Source organism: Rhipicephalus microplus, chromosome 4, assembly GCF_043290135.1.
Source record: "Rhipicephalus microplus isolate Deutch F79 chromosome 4, USDA_Rmic, whole genome shotgun sequence".
Lineage (NCBI taxonomy): Eukaryota > Metazoa > Arthropoda > Arachnida > Ixodida > Ixodidae > Rhipicephalus > Rhipicephalus microplus.
The window spans coordinates 163,061,794-163,086,271 of NC_134703.1; the positions used below are offsets into that span (position 1 = coordinate 163,061,794).

Consider the following 24,478-nt stretch of genomic DNA (forward strand, 5'->3'; position numbering starts at 1 on the left):
CCACTTTTCGAGGAAATCCACCGCTGCCAACTAAACCGAAGATGTGGTTAGATACCACATTATATGGTTTTATGACATGCGCGCATTCACTTAGTGCGAAGTACACTCCTTAACAGTGTTGACCATAGCAATCAACACATAAAGCACTATTTGTAGCTGTGCTTGAGGTGGTAACATTACAGAAAGTAACAACCATCAAAGGCAACACCAAATGCTCTGGCGTAGTCCCTAGTTATGGGGCAATGACAAATCAAACAAGTGGTGATTTCCTATAAAGACCTCCAATACTTGCCGTAAACTAATATCTAAAGCACCAATGATGTCGTGCTACAGTCGTGCATGGCCTGACTGTTTTAACATGGGAGAAGCACGACGCGTGCTATGTCCAACACCTTACAATTTTCGATAAAGGTTTTCAATCATCGTTCCATAAATCAAGATTTTGCCGCTTTGCCCGCCCTGGTGGTCTAGTGGCTAAGGTACTCGGCTGCTGACCCGCAGGTCGCGGGATCGAATCCCGGCTGCGGTGTCTGCATTTCCGATGGAGGTGGAAGTATTGTAGGCCCGTGTGCTTAGATTTGGGTGCACGTTGAAAAACCCCAGGTGGTCAAAACTTCCGCAGCCCTCCACTACGGCATCTCTCATAATCATATGGTGGTTTTGGGATCCGACAGCCCGCATATCAATTAATCAAGATTTGTCTCTTTGTTAATAATAGCCACCGACGAAGTACATTGAGCAAAGTTTTTTTTTATTTAAGAGGCAAGCTTTAAACTTTAAATGTGCATATTCCTTCTTGGCATTCCTGAAAAAAGAAAGAGATCCATGTGACATTGTTTAATGCTGCTGTTGATTCACTGTATATTATTCAGGAATGTTTACTGTAATCAAAATAACAGATAAGTTACATGTGACATCATAAGCACACAGCCACTTATAGAGCAATTATAGAAGAAAAATTTACAAAAAAGTGTTTCTACTTATATTGTAGATTCAAGAAATGTAGCGTTTCTTTATTCACGGGGCAATTAAGGTGATAATAGGTACTTTTCGTATTACTGTTCTTATCCATACATCATTGATGATTACCTATTTTGAACTGGTTTTCTGAGCACGAGTGTACTTCAGAAGTTGTGGACACACACAAGGACACATGTACCGCCATGCGTTTCTTCACCCCCTATTTTTTTTTTGCAACACTGCAAACCGATTTTTAATACGAAACTATTCCCTAATCATAGCTTGTGGATTTCTCCAATGAGGTATATTACCTTGCATACGCCATTCACGTTGCATTGCATCCCATTCGGAGCACTTCTTTCGAAAGATCCAATCTGGTTTGTGCTTTGCAGGGTAACATAGCAAGTCAGTATGCACGAATCAATAACCTGTGTCAACAATAAGATATGCACACTCAAATTAGGTTACCCCACTTCAAAATTTGGCGAGTGCGTTTATTATCATAGCCTGAAGGAAACTGCGCCACTTAAAATAAAAATGATTCATTCGTATTCATTCACAGTTATGATGCTCCGTTACGCAAATTATGTCACTTTAAAATCTGCACAATGCTACGAGGTGGAGGTAAATGATGCTTACATGACTTACTTGTCATGATTATCATTTTTTGAATGTGTCGTTTACCTTCATCATCTATTCACGTCACGTGATCCCAAATTTAGTATATGTGGAGCTAGTGAAACGGCCACGAGCATGCTATGAGCACGGTAGGTTATCATGTTCTTACATGACACGCGTGTCGGGATCTTCATGTTTGCACCAGTCAAATACTTTTATCATTCAAGGATGCCATGTAACACCAAATTTGGTATATGTGGAGCTAGTAAAATGGCCACGAGCGCATCATGAAGGGCTCAATATACTCCAACGTATCGTTGACGAGCGCGCACGCTGGGAACAGCGACGCAACGTTAGGAAAATGTGAAAGCTTCACGTCCGCGCCGTGAGGCGTCGCCACCATCAAAACGACGACGGCGCAGCACCAGCGGTCGTAAACAAATGCTACCTAAGCCTTTTTTTTCACAATTTTGTTTGTGAGACTTGAGAATGGTAAGCATAAAAACCCGTTTCTCGTTTATCTTAGGCATTGAGAAGCATGTGTGGTGCAAATGCCTAGAAGAATGAAAAGTTATGCACTTCAAATGGTGCCCCGCCGCAGTGGTCTAGTGGCTAAGGTACTCGGCTGCTGACCCGCAGGTCGCGGGATCTAATCCCGGCTGTGGCGACTGAATTTCTGATGGAGGCGGAAATGTTCTAGGCTTGTGTTCTCAGATTTGGGTGCACATTAAAGCACCCCAGGTAGTCGGAGTTTCCAGGGCATTCCTCTACGGCGTCTGGACACATTGGCTGAAATGGACACATAAACTTGGAGTCGTCAGTTTCTTGGGCACAAGTTCGCCCTAACTACTTCGCTTCATTAAGGTGTACTCTTTTATTGTGCGTTACAGTATGATTAAGATTTGCTATTCGCGCAGAGCAGTATTTAGAAGAGAAAGACGGGTGAAGAGATGGGTACATGAGGTGAAGATTGTAGGGGGAGGCAAAGGTGCGAATCTGCAGCTGTGACCAGAGTACTTCGCGACTTCGTGGGGAATTCGACATTAGCGGCGGTAAGGTTAAACGGCCGAGGCGGTAGTGATTACAGACGTCATGAAATGTTAGAAGGCGATTCCGCGCAGCAGATGGTGCCGTCATCGAAACGGAGCTTGGCTCTTACAGCGCCTGCGCCTGGAACGTAAATTCTCGGGCGTTGGCGTGAGCCGCTTCGTTACCGGCAAGACCCTTGTGTGCGGGAATCTATAATAAAGCAGTGTCTAGTTGCGGGGGATGCGCCAGAAGGAGGTAGATGGCTGTATTGTACACCCTACTCGCTCCATAATTGTAGAAGGCAGTTTCGAATCGCTAATACCAAGTGAATAATTTCGAACTGTAAGAGCGAGAGAAATGAGTGCTCTGCGATGGTATCTCTCATAAGCGCTCCACTATGGCATCTCTCATAATCATATGGCGGTTTTGGGACGTTAAACCCCACATATACATTGATTGTGCCTAAGAAGTTCATTGCGCTTGGCCAGTATGCACACCTCGATTGATTAATATGTATGATTTAACATCCCAAAACCACCATTTGATTATGAGAGCCACCGTAGTGGAAGGCTCCGGAGATTGCGGCCACCTGGGTTTCTTTACCGTGCACCCAAATCTGAACAAACGGGCCTACAACATTTCCGCCTCCATCGGAAATGCAGCCGCCAAATCCGGGATTCGATCCCGCGATCGGCGGGTCAGCTGCCGAGTACCTTAGCTCCTACGCAACCATGGTGGGGTGGCATGCACACCTCCTGGAGCAAACAAAATGTCCAGATTCAAATGAAAAATCTCACGTTCAATCTTCTTTTACAGTTGCACCATCAGCAGGGCAACGTTTTTGCGTTTTTCTTTAACTGTTTTTGAGCAGCGACAACTCAGCCCAGGGTTGCTTGAGCATACTCGGCTTTTTACAGTACAGTTGCCGTTCAATAACCTCGTCTATTCTGCTTGCGTAACTACTAACAAGTTTTGTTCTAAAATAAAAACCTTGGCTTTACCTCTTAAGCAAGCGTACTCGAACTCTCTCAATTGACAAGTCACTTATTGTACTTAAGTGGTGTAGCTAGATGCAAAAGTGGGTTCTTACCGTTGCATTAAGAAACTCATCATTTTCATTCATTTTCACCATACACTGTAATTTCTTTATCTCTTCATCAGGGTCCACTCTAGAACCGGCTTCCCCTGCGATGGTGGTTTCTGGGCATCTACGCCGGAACAAGCAAAGCGCGGCTGGTTTGCTGCAAAAGTGCGACAGGTAAGTAATAATTAAAACTGCTTCATGTTTGAAACATTCATGATATTCCAGGAATTGTTCTTTTTTCAGAATAGACATACTTTTGTAATTTTTCCAATCCTGAATAGTGTGAATTTTTTTCTAAGGGCTATATCTAGGTAATAACATAAGCATCAGCTCAATTTTTATTCGAACGCGTCTTGACAACTGTGTCGCTACACCACACCCAGTGCAAGTATATGAATGTATTAAGTAGCCATTTTATCATGCCTAAGGTAAATACTTATTAGGTCACTCCATACTGAACTCTAAGAGCAAATCTTTTTTTGGAATAAGGTTGATTTTAACCTAAAGTGTCCTTCACCGCCGCATACCAATCTAAAAGAGTTAGAGCACTTTGTCATTGACAATGTACCACAAAGCGCATACTTTATCGCAAACTTTTTTTCTTCTGACAAGCATTCCAATTTTCCCTATTGCTGCGAAAATTTCCGGTCACTTTGAGACCATGTATTCGTTATTTTCACCTCAGTAGGCACTTTTATTGCATTCCGTTACATTGTACAAACAGCTTAAAGACAATTTCTGCTGATAATTTTATAGCTACACTTAAACATATTTGCTAGGTCTCAATGTGTGTGTGTTTTTGTTTGTGCTAGGTTTCAAGTGTGTTTTCTAGAATCACTTATATGTGTCAATATCAATGCTTCTTAGCTTCTCTACTATGTTTAGGCAGGACGTTTAATTTTAATTTCGTGGAAATAACCTCCCTCGTTTTGGACACAAATTGAAACTCAATAAATCTGCATTTACCACTTCCTCACAATTCTCCATATATTTATGGTCTGTGTGATCAAAATAAGCCCCAACGGGTATGATGCATTCCGTAATACTTTTGTCCCACAAACACCCGGCATAATCTGCGAAGAATTGTAAAAAAAATTTTCTCTTTAATCTTACGAGAAAAAGACACACACACGCATATATATATATATATATATATATAAATTGTGAAGAAGAAAGAGCGTCGTTGGCAAGCAACATCGCCACCGCTTGGGTACTGGGTGCTGGGCTTCGCTCAACTCGTCGAAACTTTGACACAAAGTGACAAGTTCCGCAACGGTGGCAGGATTGCGGGCCAGGAGCAGCTGATATGCACCGTCATTTATCCCTTTGAGGATGTGTTGAATCTTCTCCGACTCGAGCATGGTGGTGTTCACACGGTTGCAAAGACCAATAATGTCTTCGATGTAGCTGGTGAAAGATTCCGTTGGCTTTTGTGCGCGAGTCCGCAAGCGTTGTTCGGCTCTGGACTTGCGGACTGCGGGTCGGCCAAAAACGTCAGCAAACAAGGTTTTAAAGATGGACCACGTCGTGATGTCGTTTTTGTGGTTATTATACCACATTTCGGCCACGTCAGTGAGGTAAAAGATGACGTAAGTCAATTTGTCCGCGTCATCCCACCTGTTGTTAGCGCTCACCAGTTCATAGTTAGCGAACCAGTCTTCCACGTCGGTCTCATCAGCTCCGCTAAAGACCTTGGGCTCTCGCAAACGAAGAACGCCGGGGTTGCTGGGGGATGGAGTGGAAGAGCCAGGTTGCGCGTTGTTGGTAGCCATGATGGGAGGTAGCGTTCGGTTGCGCAGCTCCAGGTTCAGGCGACGGCGAATGGCAGCACCCAGGTTCAGGCGACGGGGAATGTCAGCACCTTCCACCAATTGAAAAAGGGTTTATTGACGACTGCTGCGACGGTGGTCCTACGAAGAAACACGATCGTGCAAGAGCAACGGTCAAGCAGATGCCGGCGATGATCAGCACGAGCCGAGCGAGCGAAGCCCAGCACCCAGTACCCAAGCGGTGGCGATGTTGCTTGCCAACGACGCTCTTTCTTCTTCACAATATATATATATATATATATATATATATATATATATATATATATATATATATATATATATATATATATATATATATATATATATATATATATATATATATATATATATGTACTTTGTGCGTGAGAGAATATTGTTCGGCTATGATAAATAAGAAGTGAATACACCTGCACTTGAACGATTTCTCGTGCATTTCTCAGACAAATTGTGAATTGTGAACCTGCAGATACTTGTGACCTGTATTACTACTCCTCTCTTCTCTAAAAATGATGGACCTGTGAAAACATGTGCCGTAAAAAATCCAATTCTTTGTCCAAAAGATCAACTGGAGCGGGTCTTAGACGGTTTTTTTTTCCTGAACCTTATGAAAGAGTTCCGCTACCTCTATGGTAATCTCGTGCCAACACATATGAATAGTCTTAGTACTGCGCAAAAAGTTCTCGCATAAGAGAAGGTGCATATATATATTTTAATTAGCCAAACTCTTCAAAGTATAGCTTTGTTTCTTCAATGGAGTGTTAATACACGGTGTCATCTGTACTATTTGTAATGCACTACACGAGAACAGAATTTTTCACCAGACAGCAAATGGCAAATACTTCTGCAACTTCCGTTCATGACTGATTTCACATTTCTTCTTGTGTCGAGAGCTCTGGTTAACAATACGATACATCCTGCTAAGCCTATTTTGCGAAGGCAACAACACAATTATGCCGAATACGTCCCCAGTGTTCTTGGGTTTGTGGGCCAACTTTGACTTGTGCGGAAGGATCACAGGTTTGTCAATCCCATCTGGTGTTTCACGGTATCGTGTCTTCTTTTGCAAAAATTGCATTTCGCACGATGATTTAATAACTGTAAGAGTGAATAAAAAACCTTTAGTTAACGCGCTGGGCACAGGGCTTTTTCAGTGCTGATACTAGCGTGCATGTATCTATCCCTCGCTTCACTGTTTTGTTGACCTTGAATATAAAACAAGCTCTCATGATACCACTGAAAGTCGAGCTGTATATGCAGAAAAGGAATCTGGTTGACTGAGGAATTTTTTTTCTTAACCATTAAAACCAGTGCCACTAAGTACCGGCGTCCAGTGCCATACCTGATTATTGACCCAGGATCACGCTGGGTACTAGAATACTGGAGCGGCATATTATGAGAGGCACTGGGAACACTGCGCGAAACGAATTTACAGCGTTAAAAGGGGGGTGCGTATTCGCTCTAAATGAATATATCAATAAAAATGTTATAGAGTGCATTGGCGCATAAAAACGAACGTCTGCTCTAACAGGATATAAACTCACCACTTTATGATTCTCAACCACGTACCTTGCCCCCTACACCACGCCAGATCGTGTCTAGCTGCTAGTAAAGCGACTATTCAACCTATAAACATGCTTTTCGGCTTCATGTTTACAAGTCGCATTGTAAACATAGACTAGACATTCCTTTCCAATTGCGTCTTTGTTCGGCTATAACTAACTGCTTTCGGCCACTGAATGATATGCGGATATTGGCAACAGCACAAAGTTTTTATCAGGATTTGACATCTAAACTCGAAACAATATCAAATGAACTGTAGGAGCAGCCACAGATTGCCGGCTGTTACGGCCCATTTAATTTTCTTTGATAATCATTTCTTCCTTTTGCCGCCGGTCAATATGCACAGAGAATGTATAATGACTTGCTTGATGAATATGTGCGAGCAGGATTGAGTATTGTGTAATTTTCTCGCGCAAGCGACCTTATGGCAGTACGCTAGGCCATAATGTCGCCTTTATCAATACCTACAACCAACGCCGTCTTTAAAAAGATGCGTTCGAGTAGAGCTGATCGAAGAGCTGGTTCCGAGCCCTCTCCTGTTTTCTCCTCCCTCCCCCCCCCCCCAAATAATTTCGGCGGCAAGCGCTCGTTGCGGCATCCGCTTTAAACCTTGCAGCCTCCGATATCAAAACAGGGTGTACTGCCGTCTCGGAGGCAACATGGTCGTGTCTTTTTTATGGCATCACTTCCGAATCCAACGGAAGTAATAGTCTCGGCTGTGAGCTCTGTTAGCGGCGAAAGCACTGAACCACGAGGAACCTCCCGTCCCCATGGGAATGCGTGTGACGTCGCAGACATCTTTCTAGAGGAGGCACTCCTACAACTAAAGAACCGCCCAAGAAAATACTAACACATTCCGCTGATAATGTATGCCAGTGAGTTAGTTCACTAAGGTGTACCAAAGAACCCGTTGAAAAATGCGTTTTATTACATAAAATTGCAAGAATTACCGGTTCTTGCACCCGGCAGCTTTCGATTACAGCCTGCATTACTCAAAGCATGACACATCGACCGTCGTCACTCCTTGTGTGGACATCGCACACGAGAATAAATTGTTCATTTAGGTTGACAGGGTACAGTTGTTCTGGCAAGGTTCTCTTAGGCGCTGCATAAATCAATTGGCAGATCTAAAAGTCAGTTACCGAGACTACCGCCAAATATAGCTAAGAAATTCGCCCCTGTATTTGAGCCTTCCCCGTGAGGGCTCGGTGCATTTTGCGATTGCGTGAGTGATGATCGCCGTTTTCATTAACGGAATGACCAGCGCGTTCCAGACGTAGGGCTGCATTCTGCTGCTGTGTGCGCAGCTGTACAATTAAGAGGTTGGTCTCGACCTTGCTCAGAATAAAGGAATCAATGGCTGGGACATCCACCGAGCATTTTGCGAGTGCGTGTGTGGCGTTGGCTGTTTTCAGTAGCGGATTGACTGGCGCGTTCCAGAAGTCAGGTTGCGTTCTGCTGCTGTATGCGCAGCTGTGCAATTAAAAGGTCGGTCTCTACCATGCTCCGAATGAAGGAATCAGGCCCAAACTCCATAAGCGCGAAAATGCACGCGACAGCGACGAGCGACGCGACGTAGATCGGCGTCGCGCGATCAGTCGCTAGCGCAGGCAAACCTCATTCACGCGACGGCTTCGGCGAGCGAATTCCACTGTTGCTGGCATGAGGCCGTCAACTCGCACCAAGAAAACCGCGTAGCGAGCGGTTTCCAATTTAAAAATAAGATATATTGTTGTGTAATGGAACGGAAAGTGTTTATTATTGCCTTGCAGCATTTTTTATATGCGCATGCTTAATAAACATTGCGTTATTTCTTGTTGCGCATACGTGACTCGGGCAGGGTCACGTGCACCTATGTAGTCTTCGTCTTTTCCGGTTTTTCGCTATTGGCTGCTTGAGCCCAGCACTTCCGGGCGATGAGCGACGGTTTCCAAATCTGGAGAACCGAGCAATCGCGCGAAAACGAGCACGCGACACGTCGCGCGAACGCCCTGTTTCGTCGCTCATAGCGTCGCTCGTCGCTGTCGCGTGCATTTTCGCGCTTATGGAGTTTGGGCTTTAATGACTGTGTCGTCCGCCGTGCATTTCACGAGTGTGTGTGTGACGTGGATTGTTAGCGAGTGCGTGGGCGACGTTGGCTGTTCTAATTACCGGAATAAACAGCGCATTCCATAAGTCCGAGTGCGTTTTCTTGCTGTTTGCACACCTGCGCAATTAAAAAAATTGTTTTTGATTGTGTCACAGGATTATGGAGTAAACATGAAACTAATTATCAAGCTTAGAAACAATAAACTCTCAATGTTTGAAATTTCCGTCCTTTGTGCTTATTGTGGTAGGGCCCTGCTGGCGACGAGGTTTCGCTGGGCAGGGTCTGATTTACAGATATATGAGCGAGTCACGCTTAGTTCGCTCCAGCAGTGATCACAAAGTAGCCTTCTGGGCGTGTATAGCTGTAGCATCATCGACGTACCCGAATTTTCCTGCATTCGAATATTCATTCTTCATATACACACGAGCCCAAAGGATGCGTCTTGTGCTGATACAGCTAGAAGCGTCGCCGTCGTCACGCGTGGCCAACGCGGCACGATCAGCAGTGCAGAGAGCTAGACTCTCTACTTCCGAGACACTATCGGACACGATCAGAAAAGGCAAGCGAGCCACCTGCTGCAACTGCGTTCTGTTCTCCGCAAAACACGTCATCGTTCGCAGTCGACTAGGCATGCAAAGCTACTGATATATCCCGTGCTTCGGCAACAAGAGTCCGACGCTTATTGAAACACAGCGTGCAAATTCAGTTCCCCTTGAGCGTGTACACACGCGTGCTGTTGCGTGTTGACTCCTTAATTCTGAGACACGATGGAGACCAACCTCTTAATTGCGCAGCTGCGCACAAAGCAAGAGAACGTGCCATGACTTCTGCAATGTGCCGTTCATTCCGTTGTTTAAAACGGCCAACGTCGCACACGCACTCGCAAAATGCAGCGCGGACGACACAGAGCCGTGCTGGGATGGTGCACTCGATGGGACTGGGCCCTGGGCAGAGTAGCAATGCTTGAAGCTCCTGTGTTTGAGTTTGGCAACATTTTTGCTTGCTACCTAAACTGTACTTGAATTAAGAAGGGCAAGCATTTCCAGAAATGCATTTCTGGTGGGGCGATATTGAGCGACAGCTGTTTCACTGGCCTCCACTGGCAGTATACTGTTGGCGTGCCAGAGTACAGATGGGCAGTTATATCGACACATACAACTAAAAAAACCACCCAAGAAAATACTATCGCAATTGGCTGAAAAAGTATGCCGGTGTGTTAATTCACTTGGGCGTACCAAATTGCCAACAGAAAATTGCATGTTCTTACGAATCAGAGAAGTACCAGCTACTGCATCCGGCAGCTTTTGGTTACAGCCTGCGTTCGATCAGTCGTCGTCGCTCCTTATGCGGGCATCACACACAAGTCAAAATGTATAATTTAGGCTCACGGATGTCTAAACTATACGTTACAGTTGCTCTTTCACTTTATAACTGCATGTACTCAAAGCTAAAATTGCCTGTAACATGTAAAGTGATGTGGCCAGCACGATAGGCCCAATGCTCGCTGGGACGGAGCGCAGGATAAGGCCACTCTAGAAGCACCTCAGTTCCGATGCTTCAAGTTTCTGCATTTGAGCTTCGGAACATTATTAACTGTTACATGAGTAAGTAGAAGGAAAAACATTACCAGGCATACATTTTCGGCGCGGTGGTATCTGATGGCAGCTGTTTCTTTACCTTCGCTCGATAACCTTTTTCAGCATCGAGAGAGCTCATACACATGTAGTTGCTGCGTAAACGATTGGTTGTTTGTGTTAGGAGTGTCTACTATCTCCTGGATTATAAACACTGCAACAAGGAATTGTTACAACCATACGTCACTGATTCAAAATCGGTATATGCAATGCGCGGATGACATGAAAAAAAAACATGCATTATTTGCTGCAGCGCACGCGCACCGCGAGAATTCTCTTGTTATTGACACTGCGAGAATTAATAAAATAAAGCGTGCTAGTAAGGGAAATCTTCAGCGTTGGCTGCTTCTTGTTATTACGGCATTTTTCTTCTCATTCCAAAGGAAAACATTAGCAATGACAGTCATATCACATATCCCAGATTATGATCAAGATGTGTGTTATGCGAAATTGTGAGGCATGCTCGTGGTCTGTTAGGGTAAGCATTTATGAGCGCCATCAAATCAAGTGTTTTATATTCAACAATACCGGAACAGACTACTGCACACGGTACATAAAGGTGCATGCGGCGCTGGTAGAAAGAGTGCGTGCTCCAGTGTGCATCTGCACACTCCAGTGAAAATTACAGTGCTTCCAGCATTCCCTGTGCGCACCAGCATCAAAGCAGTCTAGCCAGCACCCCTACCAGTGCGACCCAGCTATGTGACAGTGCGATCAGCGATGTGTCAGTAAATACTAGCGTGTACAATTGTTTTCAGCGTGCACTTGTGCCAGAAAAAGGTCTGCCATCATGCTGGAAACGCTGTTTTTCTAATAGGATATAATGCCTGCAAAACGCTAGAAGTGTATAGAGTGCATAAATTTGCACTCTGGAAAATTCAGCTGTTGGTATCCTTTACGTAACATCAAGGTACAACACCAAGTTTTCTGGGAGATGGAACCAGCTATTTTCTGCAAGAGATTGCGGTGTCTTCGGTTGCCTTGAAGCCGCAAGGCTGTGACAGTTGTCACTGTGGTTATACAAAAGCCCGTTGCTGTAATCGTTATCACTTCTAACCATCACATGAAAACTTGAGAGAAGAAGGGGAATGACGATGCTACGAATAGATGGCATTGGTATTTTTCAACCATAAAAAAGATTCAACCGAAGGGTAAAAGATATTGCTTTTGTTTCGATCAAGGAAACAAATTTTGTTTCCTAAAAAGCAAATACTACGGCATAGATGCTGTACTGACGAATGGTGACACACTTGACTCACAATGCTATGTAAACAAGGGACCATTCACTGAATAGAGAAAAAAAACACTGTAACTCCCAACCCTCTTTGGAAGCTGTAAGGATGGAAGTAGTCGATGAATATCATCAAGCTGGAAAATGACTGGTTGGTAACAACTTCATTGGAAGTCCGGCAGAGCTTTCGCCGACTGAGACTTATGTCCCCAAGTGGGGACGTCAAGACCTTGCCTGAAGCTGAAAACAGCTGCGGAATAATTATGCTTGATGAGAAATGGGGTACCACACTGCTTACCCAGATGATCGAAGTGCCGATAGACAACGCACGCAGGGTCTCCTACCGCGCTGGTGGTTTTAGCAGACTCTACACGTTGGCTATTCTCAATTATTCACATAATGGCAAGGTGATTAGTGGTCCTTTTGTAACCAAGAAACGTATGAAGATACTCCTAGCGTCCGATGAGCTTGCTATAGCCATTAATTAATACGTGTACGTCTACAGGAAGGTTGCTAAACAGTTGAGGTCGGCTAAAATACATCAAAATGGTGTTGCACAAAGTACGACGTTACGTATTTTTGTAGAGCACTGCTGCTACAATAGGTTGCATGGGCCAAGATGATCAACTACATCATGAGAATAATTTCATGAACAAAGAGCTTAAGTGGATAAAACGTTCATCCTAAAGAAATTCCTTTTTCCTACGTGTACTAGCTTTTTCGTCCTACGCAGTAGACCCACTGAACGTGATTGCCCGTTGACCCACAGGTCGCGGGATCGAATCTCATTTTCGAAGGAGGCGAAATTGCTGCAAGCCCGTATGCTCACACTTCGGTGCACCTTAAATAATTACAGGTGGTGGGAAATTCCAGTGTCCTCCACTAAGGCGTCTGTAATAATCATATCGTGCTTTTGGGACGTTAACCCCCCATAGCAATAAATAAATCTACTGAATTGTTTGGCCACCTTCTCATGTTATATGGCAGGCCATTTCAAAGTTTCCTGATAAATTCATGCACTTGTGCACATTCATCAAGCTCTTCACCATTGTTCCTAAGAACACTGAATAAAAGGGTAGGAAAACTTAGATAACATTACAACTATGAACCTACTTATAGACACGTGTTGGTCGTTTGTCATTTCATCCGCAGATTCTACCCCACAAGGAGGCCCGAAAATGCGCGGTGCCCTATAGCGGCAAGTCACGTTGGTTTACAATTTAAGTGTACAAGTTGCATTTTTACGAAAACTTTAAGTAAATTTTCGTGTAGCGACTCACCGCAAAAATACTTCTATGGCGTTTTTGCTGCACTCAGACCACACAGGATGTGGCTCAAAAACCAAAGAAGGCGTCATTACGTGGCCGTCACCTGCTGAGCAACTTCTGGAGCTCTCGCTTCCATCATGCGGAGAACCTAGGCTGAAAAAAAAAATTCACAGATTCCACGTACAGTGGGAATCGATGATATGCGAAGCACGAATGAGAAAGGTTGATATGTCATATTAAAATCAAGACAACGTTAGGAGATGTAGGTAAATTGTGCTGTACATGACTTCCATGTCATGATTATTATGTTTAGATTATTATGATGTTTAGATTATTATTTGTTTGGATTATTATGATTACTATGTTTAGATAGGGACGCCGGATGCGCTGAAACGCACATACGTAAAGCAACGCATCGCGGCGTGCGCCTGCGAGTATATGGCGGGACCGGCACCTGGCGTGGCAACACCGGTGCGCACGCGTGCGGGGTCCCGTCGAACAGTATTGGCACCTTGACTGCGGCCTGTAATCATGTTCTCAAACGACACGCATCTCATCCATGCGCGTGACGCAATACCTAATTAGGCATATGTGAAGCTAGCTAAACTGACACGAGAACCTCATCAGTGTGGTATGTAGTAATGTTGTTACATGACACGTATGTCATGATTATCATGTTTGGATGTGTCATTACGTATGTCACCGGTTCACGTCTTGTAATACCAAATTTCGTACGTTTGAATCTAGCGAAATGGCGGCGAACGCATCATGAGCGCCGCATGAAGTCATGTTGTTATATGACACGCGCCTAATATTTATCATGTTTGCCCGAGACTCGTACCTTTGTCATCCATTCACGTCCCGTATTACCAAATTTGGTATGAGCGAAGCTAGCGATACGCCCGCGAGCGCATCATGAGCGTGGCATGTAATGTTGTTACATGACACGCATGTCATAATTTTCATGTTACAGTCTTTCGCTTGTATTAGCCATGCCATCATGTCATACCATACCAGTTTCGCAAGATGTCATGTGAACGAAACCACCGCAAAAGCAACAGGAAATTCAGATTTAAATCATGACTTCATGACATACATGTCATGATTTTCATGTTATGACAAGCCAAATATGCTCATCATACAGTCATGTAATGCGATACCTAGTTTGATATTGATACTAATATTGAAGTGGCCAGGAAAGCTAGAAGTCATAGGTGGCTAGATAGATAGATAGATAGATAGATAGATAGATAGATAGATAGATAGATAGATAGATAGATAGATAGATAGATAGATAGACAGACAGATAGATAGATAGATAGATAGATAGATAGATAGATAGATAGATAGATAGATAGATAGATAGATAGATAGATAGATACGCTCAAGGTCACCGAAGTTCACTAAGAAATGCTTCGCATAAAAAAATTGACAGATCCTACGTACAGTGGGAATCGATGATATGCGAAACCATCGAATGTACATGTTCTTTAAACGTGATCTCATATCTATGTTCATGTAAATGACGTCTGTTTTGTCATCATCGTTAGAGTATGTGTGAGAAGAAAATGTTCTGTTGAGTGTTATTGACGTTCGTGAACATAATTTTTTTTAAACAGCACGAATGAGAAAGGTTGTTGGGTCATTTAAAATCAGCACAACGTTACGAGACGGGGGTAGGTTATGCCGTACATAAGTTCCGTGTCATAGTTATCATGTTTCGACGTTTCACTTACCTTTGTTATCTATTAACGTCACCTGATACCAACTTTGGTGTATATGATTCTAGCGAAACGGCCCTGAGCGTGTTATGAGCGTAGCATGTACTGATGTTTTACATGACATACATATGATGATTATCATGTTTGGACGTGTCTACATTCGTCGTCTATTCACGTCACGTAATATCACATTTGGTATACGTGCAACTAGTTAAATGGCTGTAAGGACGCTATGAACGTAGCATGTAGTCATGTTTTATATGAAACGCATATTATGATTATCAGGTTTGGACGTGTGATTTACCTTGGTCGTCTATTCACTTCACGTGATACCAAATTTAGTACATGTGGAGCTAGCGCAAAGGTGGCGGGCGCGTCATGAAGGGCCTAATATACTCCAACGCAAAGTAGACGCGTGCGGCTGCGCGTGCGGCTGCAGCGTGCGGCCACGCTAGCGAAACGCGACTGGCGTGACCAGCGTCCGTCGGTGCGGCCCGGTGGCAAGCAGCGTGATATGCGGGATGGGGGGGGGGGGGGAGTGTTTCTGTTTAGAAGAAGGAAAAGAAAAGAAAAGTGAGCCTCGCAACTGTCTTCATCAGGTTGCGACACCTCAGCAGTAGCTCACAAGGGATGGGGGTGAGGAGGGATTAAAAGGATAGAAATAATGGTGTAGAGAGATAGAAAGGGAGATGAGGAAAGCCAGAGCGAGCGACGACAAATCGAAGGGATAGAAGAGATAGGAAAGATGTAAACACGGTCACAGGAGTCCGAGGACGGGGTAACACATGCGAGAGCTCTTGTCGACGTCAGGAGATGGCGTAGAGCAAGTCCAGTTGGTCAGAGCTACACCGTCGTCGAAGTTCAGCGCCAGGAGATAACGTAGGGCGAGCCCAGTCGGCCAGAACTACGCTGACGCCGGAGATCGCAAGGGCACAACCGGTCGGCACTTAATCTAGCAAGCGATTCCCCGCGTGATACGCGACATGCTGCTTTTCGCGCCGATGACGTTACTTATACAGCACCGCGTCTGCCTCTCTTTGACGGAGGGACGCCGTGTGCGCTCAAACGGGCATGCGTCAAAGCAACGCAGCGCGTGCCTGCCAGTATATGACAGACAGATGCACAATGGAGGTCAGTGGGCAAATCCACTGATCTCTACCAGGGGAATATCGGCGCCTGGCGTGGCATAGCCGGCATGACGCAATGAAACAAACGCCGGCACGCACGCGCACCGGGTTACGGCGAAGTGTATAGTTGCCTTTATTGTGGCATGTAGTCGTTTTCTTACATGACACACATCTCATGATTATATTGCTTGCACCAGTCACATACCTTCGTCATCCATTCATGTGATGCAATACCAAATTCGGCATAGGTGAAGCTAGCGAATTGGCCACGAGCGTCTCATCAGTGTGGGACCTTGTCATGTTGTTACATGATACGCAGGTTATGATCATCATGTTTAGACGTGTCATTTATTTATGTCGTCTTTTCGCGTCCCATAATACCTAATTCGGTACATGTGAAGCTAGCGAAACAGCCACGAGCGCATCATGAGCGCAGCATGTTGTTACATGACACGCATGTTATGATCATCATGTTTGGACTTGTCATTTACCTATATTGCCACGTTCCATTTCCCAAGTTTTTGTTATCGTCCCAAAACACCACACCATTCTCAGCGCAAACCGCGCCTGCAGTTTTCGAGAGGGTTCCGGACTGTAGTAGATCATTTCGATAAGATCACGCCCTCTGTGCGAATGGTACAAATTGTTCTGGAACGTACGCCGCCGCCAGCGAAAGCGCTAGAACATTCGACGGCGGGAGTATAAATGCCGACGCGCTTTGCCGCTTGTCAGTTGTTGATCGAAGGCCGACGCTCCGTTCGCCGCTATCAGTCTGAGACTGCTATCTGTGCGAGACTGCTGCTGTAATTGGACTTTCTGTTTACCGGGCACAGGTTCGCCCAAATAAACAGTTACATTCCAACAAGAAGTCTCCTGTCTTCGGCCACGTCACGACCTCGTGACATTTGGTGGAGGTGCTGCTTCGTTCATGTACCGGACGCCCCCGTCAAGCCGTGAACCCAGCCCACGTCGCGGAGAAGACACCAACGCCAACCAGGAGCAGCGATCAAGCCGCCGACAGCAAGGGCTACCACCGGAGTACGGGCTTCTACACGACAAGCCGCGGAAGACCAAGGCCATGACCGCGACTGCAGCGACAATGACAACCGCAGCGTCCCAGCCCACGATGGTCATGCATCAACCCAGGGAACCACCAATTTTCCATGGGTCATCGTTCGAAGACACGGAGTCCTGGCTAGAGACATACGACCGTGTGGCCGCCCTCAACCACTGGGACCATGACGAAAAGCTGCGTCGTGTGTTCTTCTATTTAGAAGACACCGCAAGGACCTGGCTCGAAAATCAGGAGTCCACGCTCCGAACGTGGGATGTTTTCTGCGGCGCATTCCTGCAAACGTTCGCGAGCGTCGTTCGAAAAGAGAGGGCCGCTGCTTTATTAGAGACCCGGGTTCAGCTACCAAATGAAAATGTCGCCATTTTCACAGAAGAAATGACCCGACTATTTTGTCACGCTGACCCAGACATGCCTGAGGAGAAAAAAGTTCGTTTCCTCATGCGAGGGGTCAAACAGGAGCTCTTCGCGGGGCTGATGAGAAACCCACCAAAAACCGTCCAAGAATTTGTAGCCGAAGCGACCACTATTGAAAAGACCCTGGACATGCGCACCAGACAGTATAATCGTCGCCTGACTGCAGACTGCGCTGCTGCTCAAGCCAGTAACTCCGGAGACCTGCGTGAAACGATCCGAGCGATCGTGCGAGAAGAGCTGCGCAAGCTGTTGCCTTCGGCGCAGCCTCAAGTGGATTCGATTGCCCACATTGTGCGAGAAGTTCGGCAATCGCTTCAAATTCCCCACGCACCGCTGCCCGAGCCGGAAGCTATGAGCTACGCCGCTGCACTGCGCCACAACGCTCCTCCCCGTCCACGCCAAAACGCCGCCCCATCGCACTTCCGTCGACAGACGCCACCGCCGCCACCACCCCCACCGACGTCATACCGTTCGCCTGCGGCCCAGCGCAGTGCACCGAGGAAGACTGACGTCTGGCGCACCCCTGACCATCGCCCGCTCTGCTACCACTGCGGCGAGGCCGGACACACATACCGCCGTTGCCAGTACTGACAGATGGGATTGCGTGGCTTCGCCGTCAGTGCACCGCGCCCACAGCCAGGAGAACGACCACGTCACATCGCCGACTACCTGACAGGAACTCGGTGGACACCACGAAGCCCTTCGCGTTCGCCGTCGCCCAGCCGCCGCACGTCACCGCACCACCGACAGTACTCTGGCCCAACGCGGGGCCGGTCTCCTAGCCCGTATCCGGGAAACTAAGGGCAGCAACTGGTGGAGGTGCGGTTGCTGCGCGACGAACTACAGAAGATCCTCCGATGACGACGACGCCACGACGGAGCTTTCCGAACACAACGCCAACCAGGTAAAGCCCTGACGGCGAAAGCTCACTTACCGAAGGTGGCCTGACGACGCAACATGGAAGCAGCGGAACAAACCGACGCAGCCGTGACCCGATGCCACGCCCTAACTGTAATGCGAGACGGCGAATTAGCGACCTCGACGTTCTTATCGACGGCCACAGTGTGACCGCTCTCGTCGATACTGGAGCCGACTATTCTGTCATCAGTGGGTCGTTCGCCGCGAAGTTAAAGAAAGTTAGGACAGCTTGGAAAGGCCCTGAAATCCGCACAGCCGGAGGTCATCTCGTAACGCCTGCAGGAATCTGCACAGCGAGAGTCACCATTAACGGCCGTATTTATCCTACAGACTTCGCAGTCCTACAGCGTTGCTCGAGAGATGTCATCCTAAGCATGGACTTCTTAAGCCTCCATGGTGCTGTCATCAACCTAAAAACAAAGTCGATAACGTTATCCACAGAAGAAGCACTACCGCCGCGCACGCCATCTGGACACCATGCCTTGAATGTGCTGGAAGAACAAGTCACCATTCCGCCTCGCTCAAGCGTCATTATTTCAGTCGGCGCTCCTGAATCACCTGACTTCGAAGGCGTCGTTGAAGGCAGTCAGCATCTGTTGGTCACCCGAAATATTTGCGTCGCAAGAGGAATTGCAGAGTTGCGGGGAGGCAAAGCAACGGTTATGCTCACAAATTTTAGCAATGAGTACAAACATGTGAACAAAGGAACAACGGTCGCATACATCGAAGAAATTGTCGAAGCCACCAGTGCTTTCGCCCTCGCCGATTCTGCGGAACCTGCTCAGAGGAACCAAGCCCCTTCTATAGCTTTCGACGTCAATCCCAGACTTCCGAACGATAAGCAAGAACAGCTCAAGGCCCTGCTCCTGCAATGCGAAGATTGCTTTTCGTCGTCATCAAAAATTCGGCAGACCCCAATCACGAAACATCGCATCATAACCGAAGAAAATGCCAGACCACTCCGTCAGAGTCCGTACAGGGTTTCGACGCGAGAACGTGAGGCCATCAAGAGACAAGTTGATGAAATGCTGCGGGATGATATTATCCAGCCGTCCAAGAGCCCATGGGCATCCCCCGTGGTGTTATTGAAGAAAAAGGATGGGACCCTACGTTTCTGCATCGATTATCGCCGCCTGAACAAAATCACAAGAAAGGACGTGTATCCTCTCCCACGAATAGACGACGCACTTGATCGGCTCCATAACACCAAGTACTTTTCGTCAATGGACCTCAAGACTGGCTATTGGCAAATCAAAGTCGACGAAAAAGACCGAGAGAAGACGGCGTTTATAATACCGGACGGCCTCTTCGAGTTTGAGGTGATGCCCTTCGGCCTTTGCTCAGCGCCTGCAACTTTTCAACGCGTTATGGATACAGTACTGGCAGGATTGAAGTGGCAGACTTGCCTTGTGTACTTGGACGACGTCGTCGTGTTTTCCTCGAGTTTCGACGAGCATCTTCGGCGCCTTGAAGCTGTACTTCAAGCCATCAAGACTTCCGGACTCACACTGAAGCCAGAAAAGTGCAGATTTGCGTATGAAGAGCTCTTGTTTCTGGGGCACGTTATCAGCAAGTCTGTAGTTCGTCCTGATCCACGGAAAACAGCCGCCATTGCCGGATTCCCGCCCCCCACTGACAAGAAAGCCGTGCGCCGATTTCTGGGCCTGTGCGCCTATTATAGGCGGTTCGTGAAAAACTTCGCCCGCATCGCCGATCCTCTCACTAACCTTACCAAGGCCGACGTGGAGTTCAAGTGGGAAACGCCACCGGAACACGCTTTCCAGGAGCTTAAACATCGCCTCCAGACGCCTCCGTTACTTGCCGATTTCGACGAATTCGCCGAGACAGAAATACATACTGACGCAAGCAGCGTAGGTCTTGGCGCCGTTCTTGTGCAGAGGGCTGACGGACTTGAAAGGGTTATTAGTTACGCCAGCCGATCGCTATCCAAAGCAGAAGCAAATTATTCCACAACAGAAAAGGAGTGCCTCGCCATCATCTGGGCTACGTCGAAATTTCACCCATACCTCTACGGCAGGCCCTTCAAAGTTGTGAGCGACCACCACGCCTTGTGTTGGCTAGCCACTTTGAAGGACCCTTCAGGTCGCCTCGCACGATGGAGCCTGAGACTTCAAGAATATGACATTACTGTCATTTACAAGTCCGGCAAAAAACACTCCGACGCCGACTGTCTCTCTCGTGCGCCTGTCGACCAACCGCTACCCGACGACCCGGATGACGACTACTTCTTGGGAACGATAACTACCGACGACTTCGCTGAACGACAGCGGGCCGACCCGGAACTTAAGGCCCTAATAGAATACCTCGAAGGCAGGACCGCCGAAGTCCGGAAGGTATTCAAGCGCGCACTTGCGTCGTTTTTTCTACGAAACGGTCTTCTACAAAAGAAAAACTTTTCACCGCTTCGGGCTAAGTATCTTCTTGTGGTGCCTTCAGCTCTGCGACCAGAACTCCTGCAGGCCCTGCACGACGATCCGACGGCAGGGCACCTCGGTGTTTCTCGCACGCTGGCGAGGATACAAGAAAGGTACTACTGGCCACGTCTTACAACCGACGTCACTCGTTATGTGAGGACATGCCGGGACTGTCAGCGACGCAAGACACCGCCGACAACGCCAGCGGGACTTCTGCAGCCAATTGATCCACCTTGCCGACCTTTCCAGCAGATTGGTATGGAGCTACTGTGGCCGTGCCCGACGTCGGCTTTCGGAAACAAGTGGATCGTGGTAGCTACCGACTACCTCACCCACTACGCCGAGACAAAAGCCCTGCCAAGAGGCAGTGCATCCGAGGTAGCTAAGTTCTTCGCAAAAATATCGTCCTACGTCACGGCGCCCCGGAGGTCCTTATCACCGACAGAGGAACGGCATTCACTGCCGACTTAACTCAAGCGATCTTGGCATACAGCCAAACAAACCACCGCCGGACGACAGCGTACCACCCACAGACCAACGACCTCACCGAGCCGCTTAACAAGACGATCGCCGACATGCTGTCAATGTACGTCGATGTCGAACACAAGACGTGGGATGCCATTCTTCCGTATGTGACCTTCGCATACAACACGGCGGTGCAGGAGACGACGCAGATATCTCCATACAAATTGGTCTACGGAAGGAGCCCGGCAACGACGCTCGATGCCATGTTACCCAACGTCACCGACGAAGAAAACCTCGATGTGAGCGAGTACCTTCATCGCGCCGAAGAAGCCCGACAACTTGCGCGGCTCCGTATCAAGAATCAACAGACGACCGACAGCCACCGTTACAACCTTCGACGACGCTTCGTGAAATACCAGCCCGGTGAACGTGTTTGGGTGTGGACGCCGATACGCCGACGTGGACTAAGTGAAAAGCTTCTGCGACGGTACTTCGGACCGTACAGGGTGGTGCGACGTCTCGGCCCACTCGATTACGAGGTTGTCCCCGACGTCATCACAAACTCTCAACGACGCCGATCGCGACCTGACGTAGTCCATGTCGCACACCTCAAGCCGTTTCATGCGCGTTAACAAACTGAAACAGTGTTTTTTTTGTATTATTGTTGTATCGTAATTTATTCATTGTACTTTCTTGCATTATTATTGTACCTTCATCTTTAGTTAAAGCATCGAGACGATGCCTTTTTCAGAGGGGGGCAATGCCACGTTCCATTTCCCAAGTTTGTGTTATCGTCCCAAAACACCACACGATTCTGAGCGCGAACCGCGCCTGCAGTTTTCGAAAGGGTTCCGGACTGTAGTAGATCATTTCGATAAGATCACGCCCTCTGTGCGAATGGTACAGATTGTTCTGGAACGTACGCCGCCGCCAGCGATAGCGTTAGAACATTCGACGGCGGGAGTATAAATGCTGACGCGCTTCGCCGCTTGTCAGTTGTTGATCGAAGGCCGACGCTCCGTTCGCCGCTATCAGTCTGAGACTGCTATCTGTGCGAGACTGCTGCTGTAATTGGACTTTCTGTTTACCGGGCACAGGTTCGCTTAAATAAACAGTTACATTCCAACAAGAAGTCTCCTGTCTTCGGCCACGTCACGACCTCGTCACAATATCGTCCATTCACGTCCCGTAATACCTGATTCGGTACATGTGAAGCTAGCGAAATGGCTGCGAGCGCATCATGAGTGTGGCATGTAGTCACGTTGTTATATGACACGCCTGTCATGATTTTTATGTTAGCGTCTCTCGCTTGTGTTCGCCATGCAGTCATATAATACCATACAAATTTTGCAACATGTCATGCGAATGAAACAACCGGAAGAGTAGCAATATCAAGAACTGTAAATGACATTCATGACATAAATGTCATTACTTTCATGTTATGACTGGTAAGTTATGTTTGTCATACAGTCATGTTATGTCATACCAAAATTGGTATTGGTACCATTATTCAAGTGGCCAGAAGACTTAAATGTCGTAAGCGGCTAGATAGATAGATAGATAGATAGATACGTAGATAGATAGATAGATAGATAGATAGATAGATAGATAGATAGATAGATAGATAGATAGATACGATCAAATTCACCGAAGTTTACCATGAAATGCTGCGCATTTAAAAAAACGTCGATGATGTTTTTTTCTAGGAGTTGGCATAAAACGAAAGCAAACGTGCATTCACAAAGGTTGTTTAGCTTTTATCGTGTTTTGTTCCAACAAAAGGGTGAAGGAATGAATGCTACTGCAACTAATCGCCATCACGTGGACAACGGCAAGCAACTTCAAACTTTTAGTGTTCACCTCAAGCAGAAATCACGCACGAAATAAGCACACGCAGGATGAGCCTAAACTGACTGTATACCAGCCCGACATTTGAAGCACGCTGTTCAAACAGAAAGGCACACAAAATGAATGCGCAAATATACACATGACAACCGCAAACAACTGTCACAATCCTTGCTAGTCCGTTTGTAGCCAGCGGGCTCCTTTCGTACACGCGGCGCGCAGCATGTACGAAAGCGAGCTTTTCTCTTTTAAGCGCGCGCGCAGGAGAGACTGCACCCTGTGGAGGCATGCTCATAGAAACACTAGATGCGACGACTTTTAGAACGCGCCAACGGGAGCCATTCGTCCTACCTTTTTATTGATGACCAAAATGCGATTATGTTGCGGAATTCAAAGGACCGCCAAACGGTACACTCTAAACAAAGAAACGCCTAGGTGGAAGTTTTCGGCTTGTCCTATAGATCACTCTCATTTGTATACCTTTTGTGTTAACACAACGGGAGTAAAAAATAGCCCCGTATGTGCATGTTTCACTGCAAATGTCGTCAAAAGACGATACTTCAGTCTGAAGAGAGTGAAAAAAATGTTTATTTTATGTTCTGTGCGAGAAAATCGGTGATTGGCTTTCTGGAGGCGCTACATTAGAGAGTCTACATCCGTACAGCAAAGGCAAACGAGCGCTATCGCGCAGTTATGATCGAAATTGAAGGAAGGCGTGCGTGCCTGTCTCGCAGGCGATACTGTGTAGAACGCAAAGCGACGGGCAGGTGCCAGCACCGTGTCGTCTTAGCTACAGTCACTCTATATACTATAACTCTAGTCTTAGCAAAGCGTTGGAAACACTTGCCTTTTTGAGAATCGTGTTGCAGTGTCAGCGCAGCGTGATGAAGCTACGGTTCTTAGAATTACCTAAGATTGCCTTCTCTAGTATAAAGACACACATAAAAATAATGACGTGTTGTTACGGTGCCTCAAATATGCACAATAATTGCTTTTTAATTGACGATCACGCAAGCATGAACGCTGAATTTTGAACAATATTGGTGGGCAGTTGGACGAATTTGGCCGTTTGGGGAGTCGTTTGGTGTATCATTTCGGCGGAAAAACAGACAAGATTAGTGGGAGGCTAGAATTTCAATGTATTATTCTTTTTTTTTTGACGCTGGTTTTCGCACGACCTGAAATTCAGGTCCCTCA

At 46.8% G+C, this 24,478-nt stretch overlaps 1 protein-coding gene across 1 annotated transcript in view; it reads right to left on the reverse strand.

Moving 5' to 3' along the window:
* Positions 1–734: 734 nt before the first annotated feature.
* Positions 735–24,478, reverse strand: part of LOC119171493 (zinc metalloproteinase/disintegrin-like) — a 112,664-nt gene continuing 88,920 nt past the window's right edge. The window contains exons 5-8 of the mRNA XM_075891999.1: positions 13,294–13,434; positions 3,698–3,848; positions 1,272–1,388; positions 735–805 (exon numbers count right to left, since the gene is read on the reverse strand). Coding sequence (XP_075748114.1) covers positions 770–805; positions 1,272–1,388; positions 3,698–3,848; positions 13,294–13,434 — 445 coding nt within the window. The 3' untranslated portion in view covers positions 735–769. The remainder of the gene's footprint in view (positions 806–1,271; positions 1,389–3,697; positions 3,849–13,293; positions 13,435–24,478) is intronic.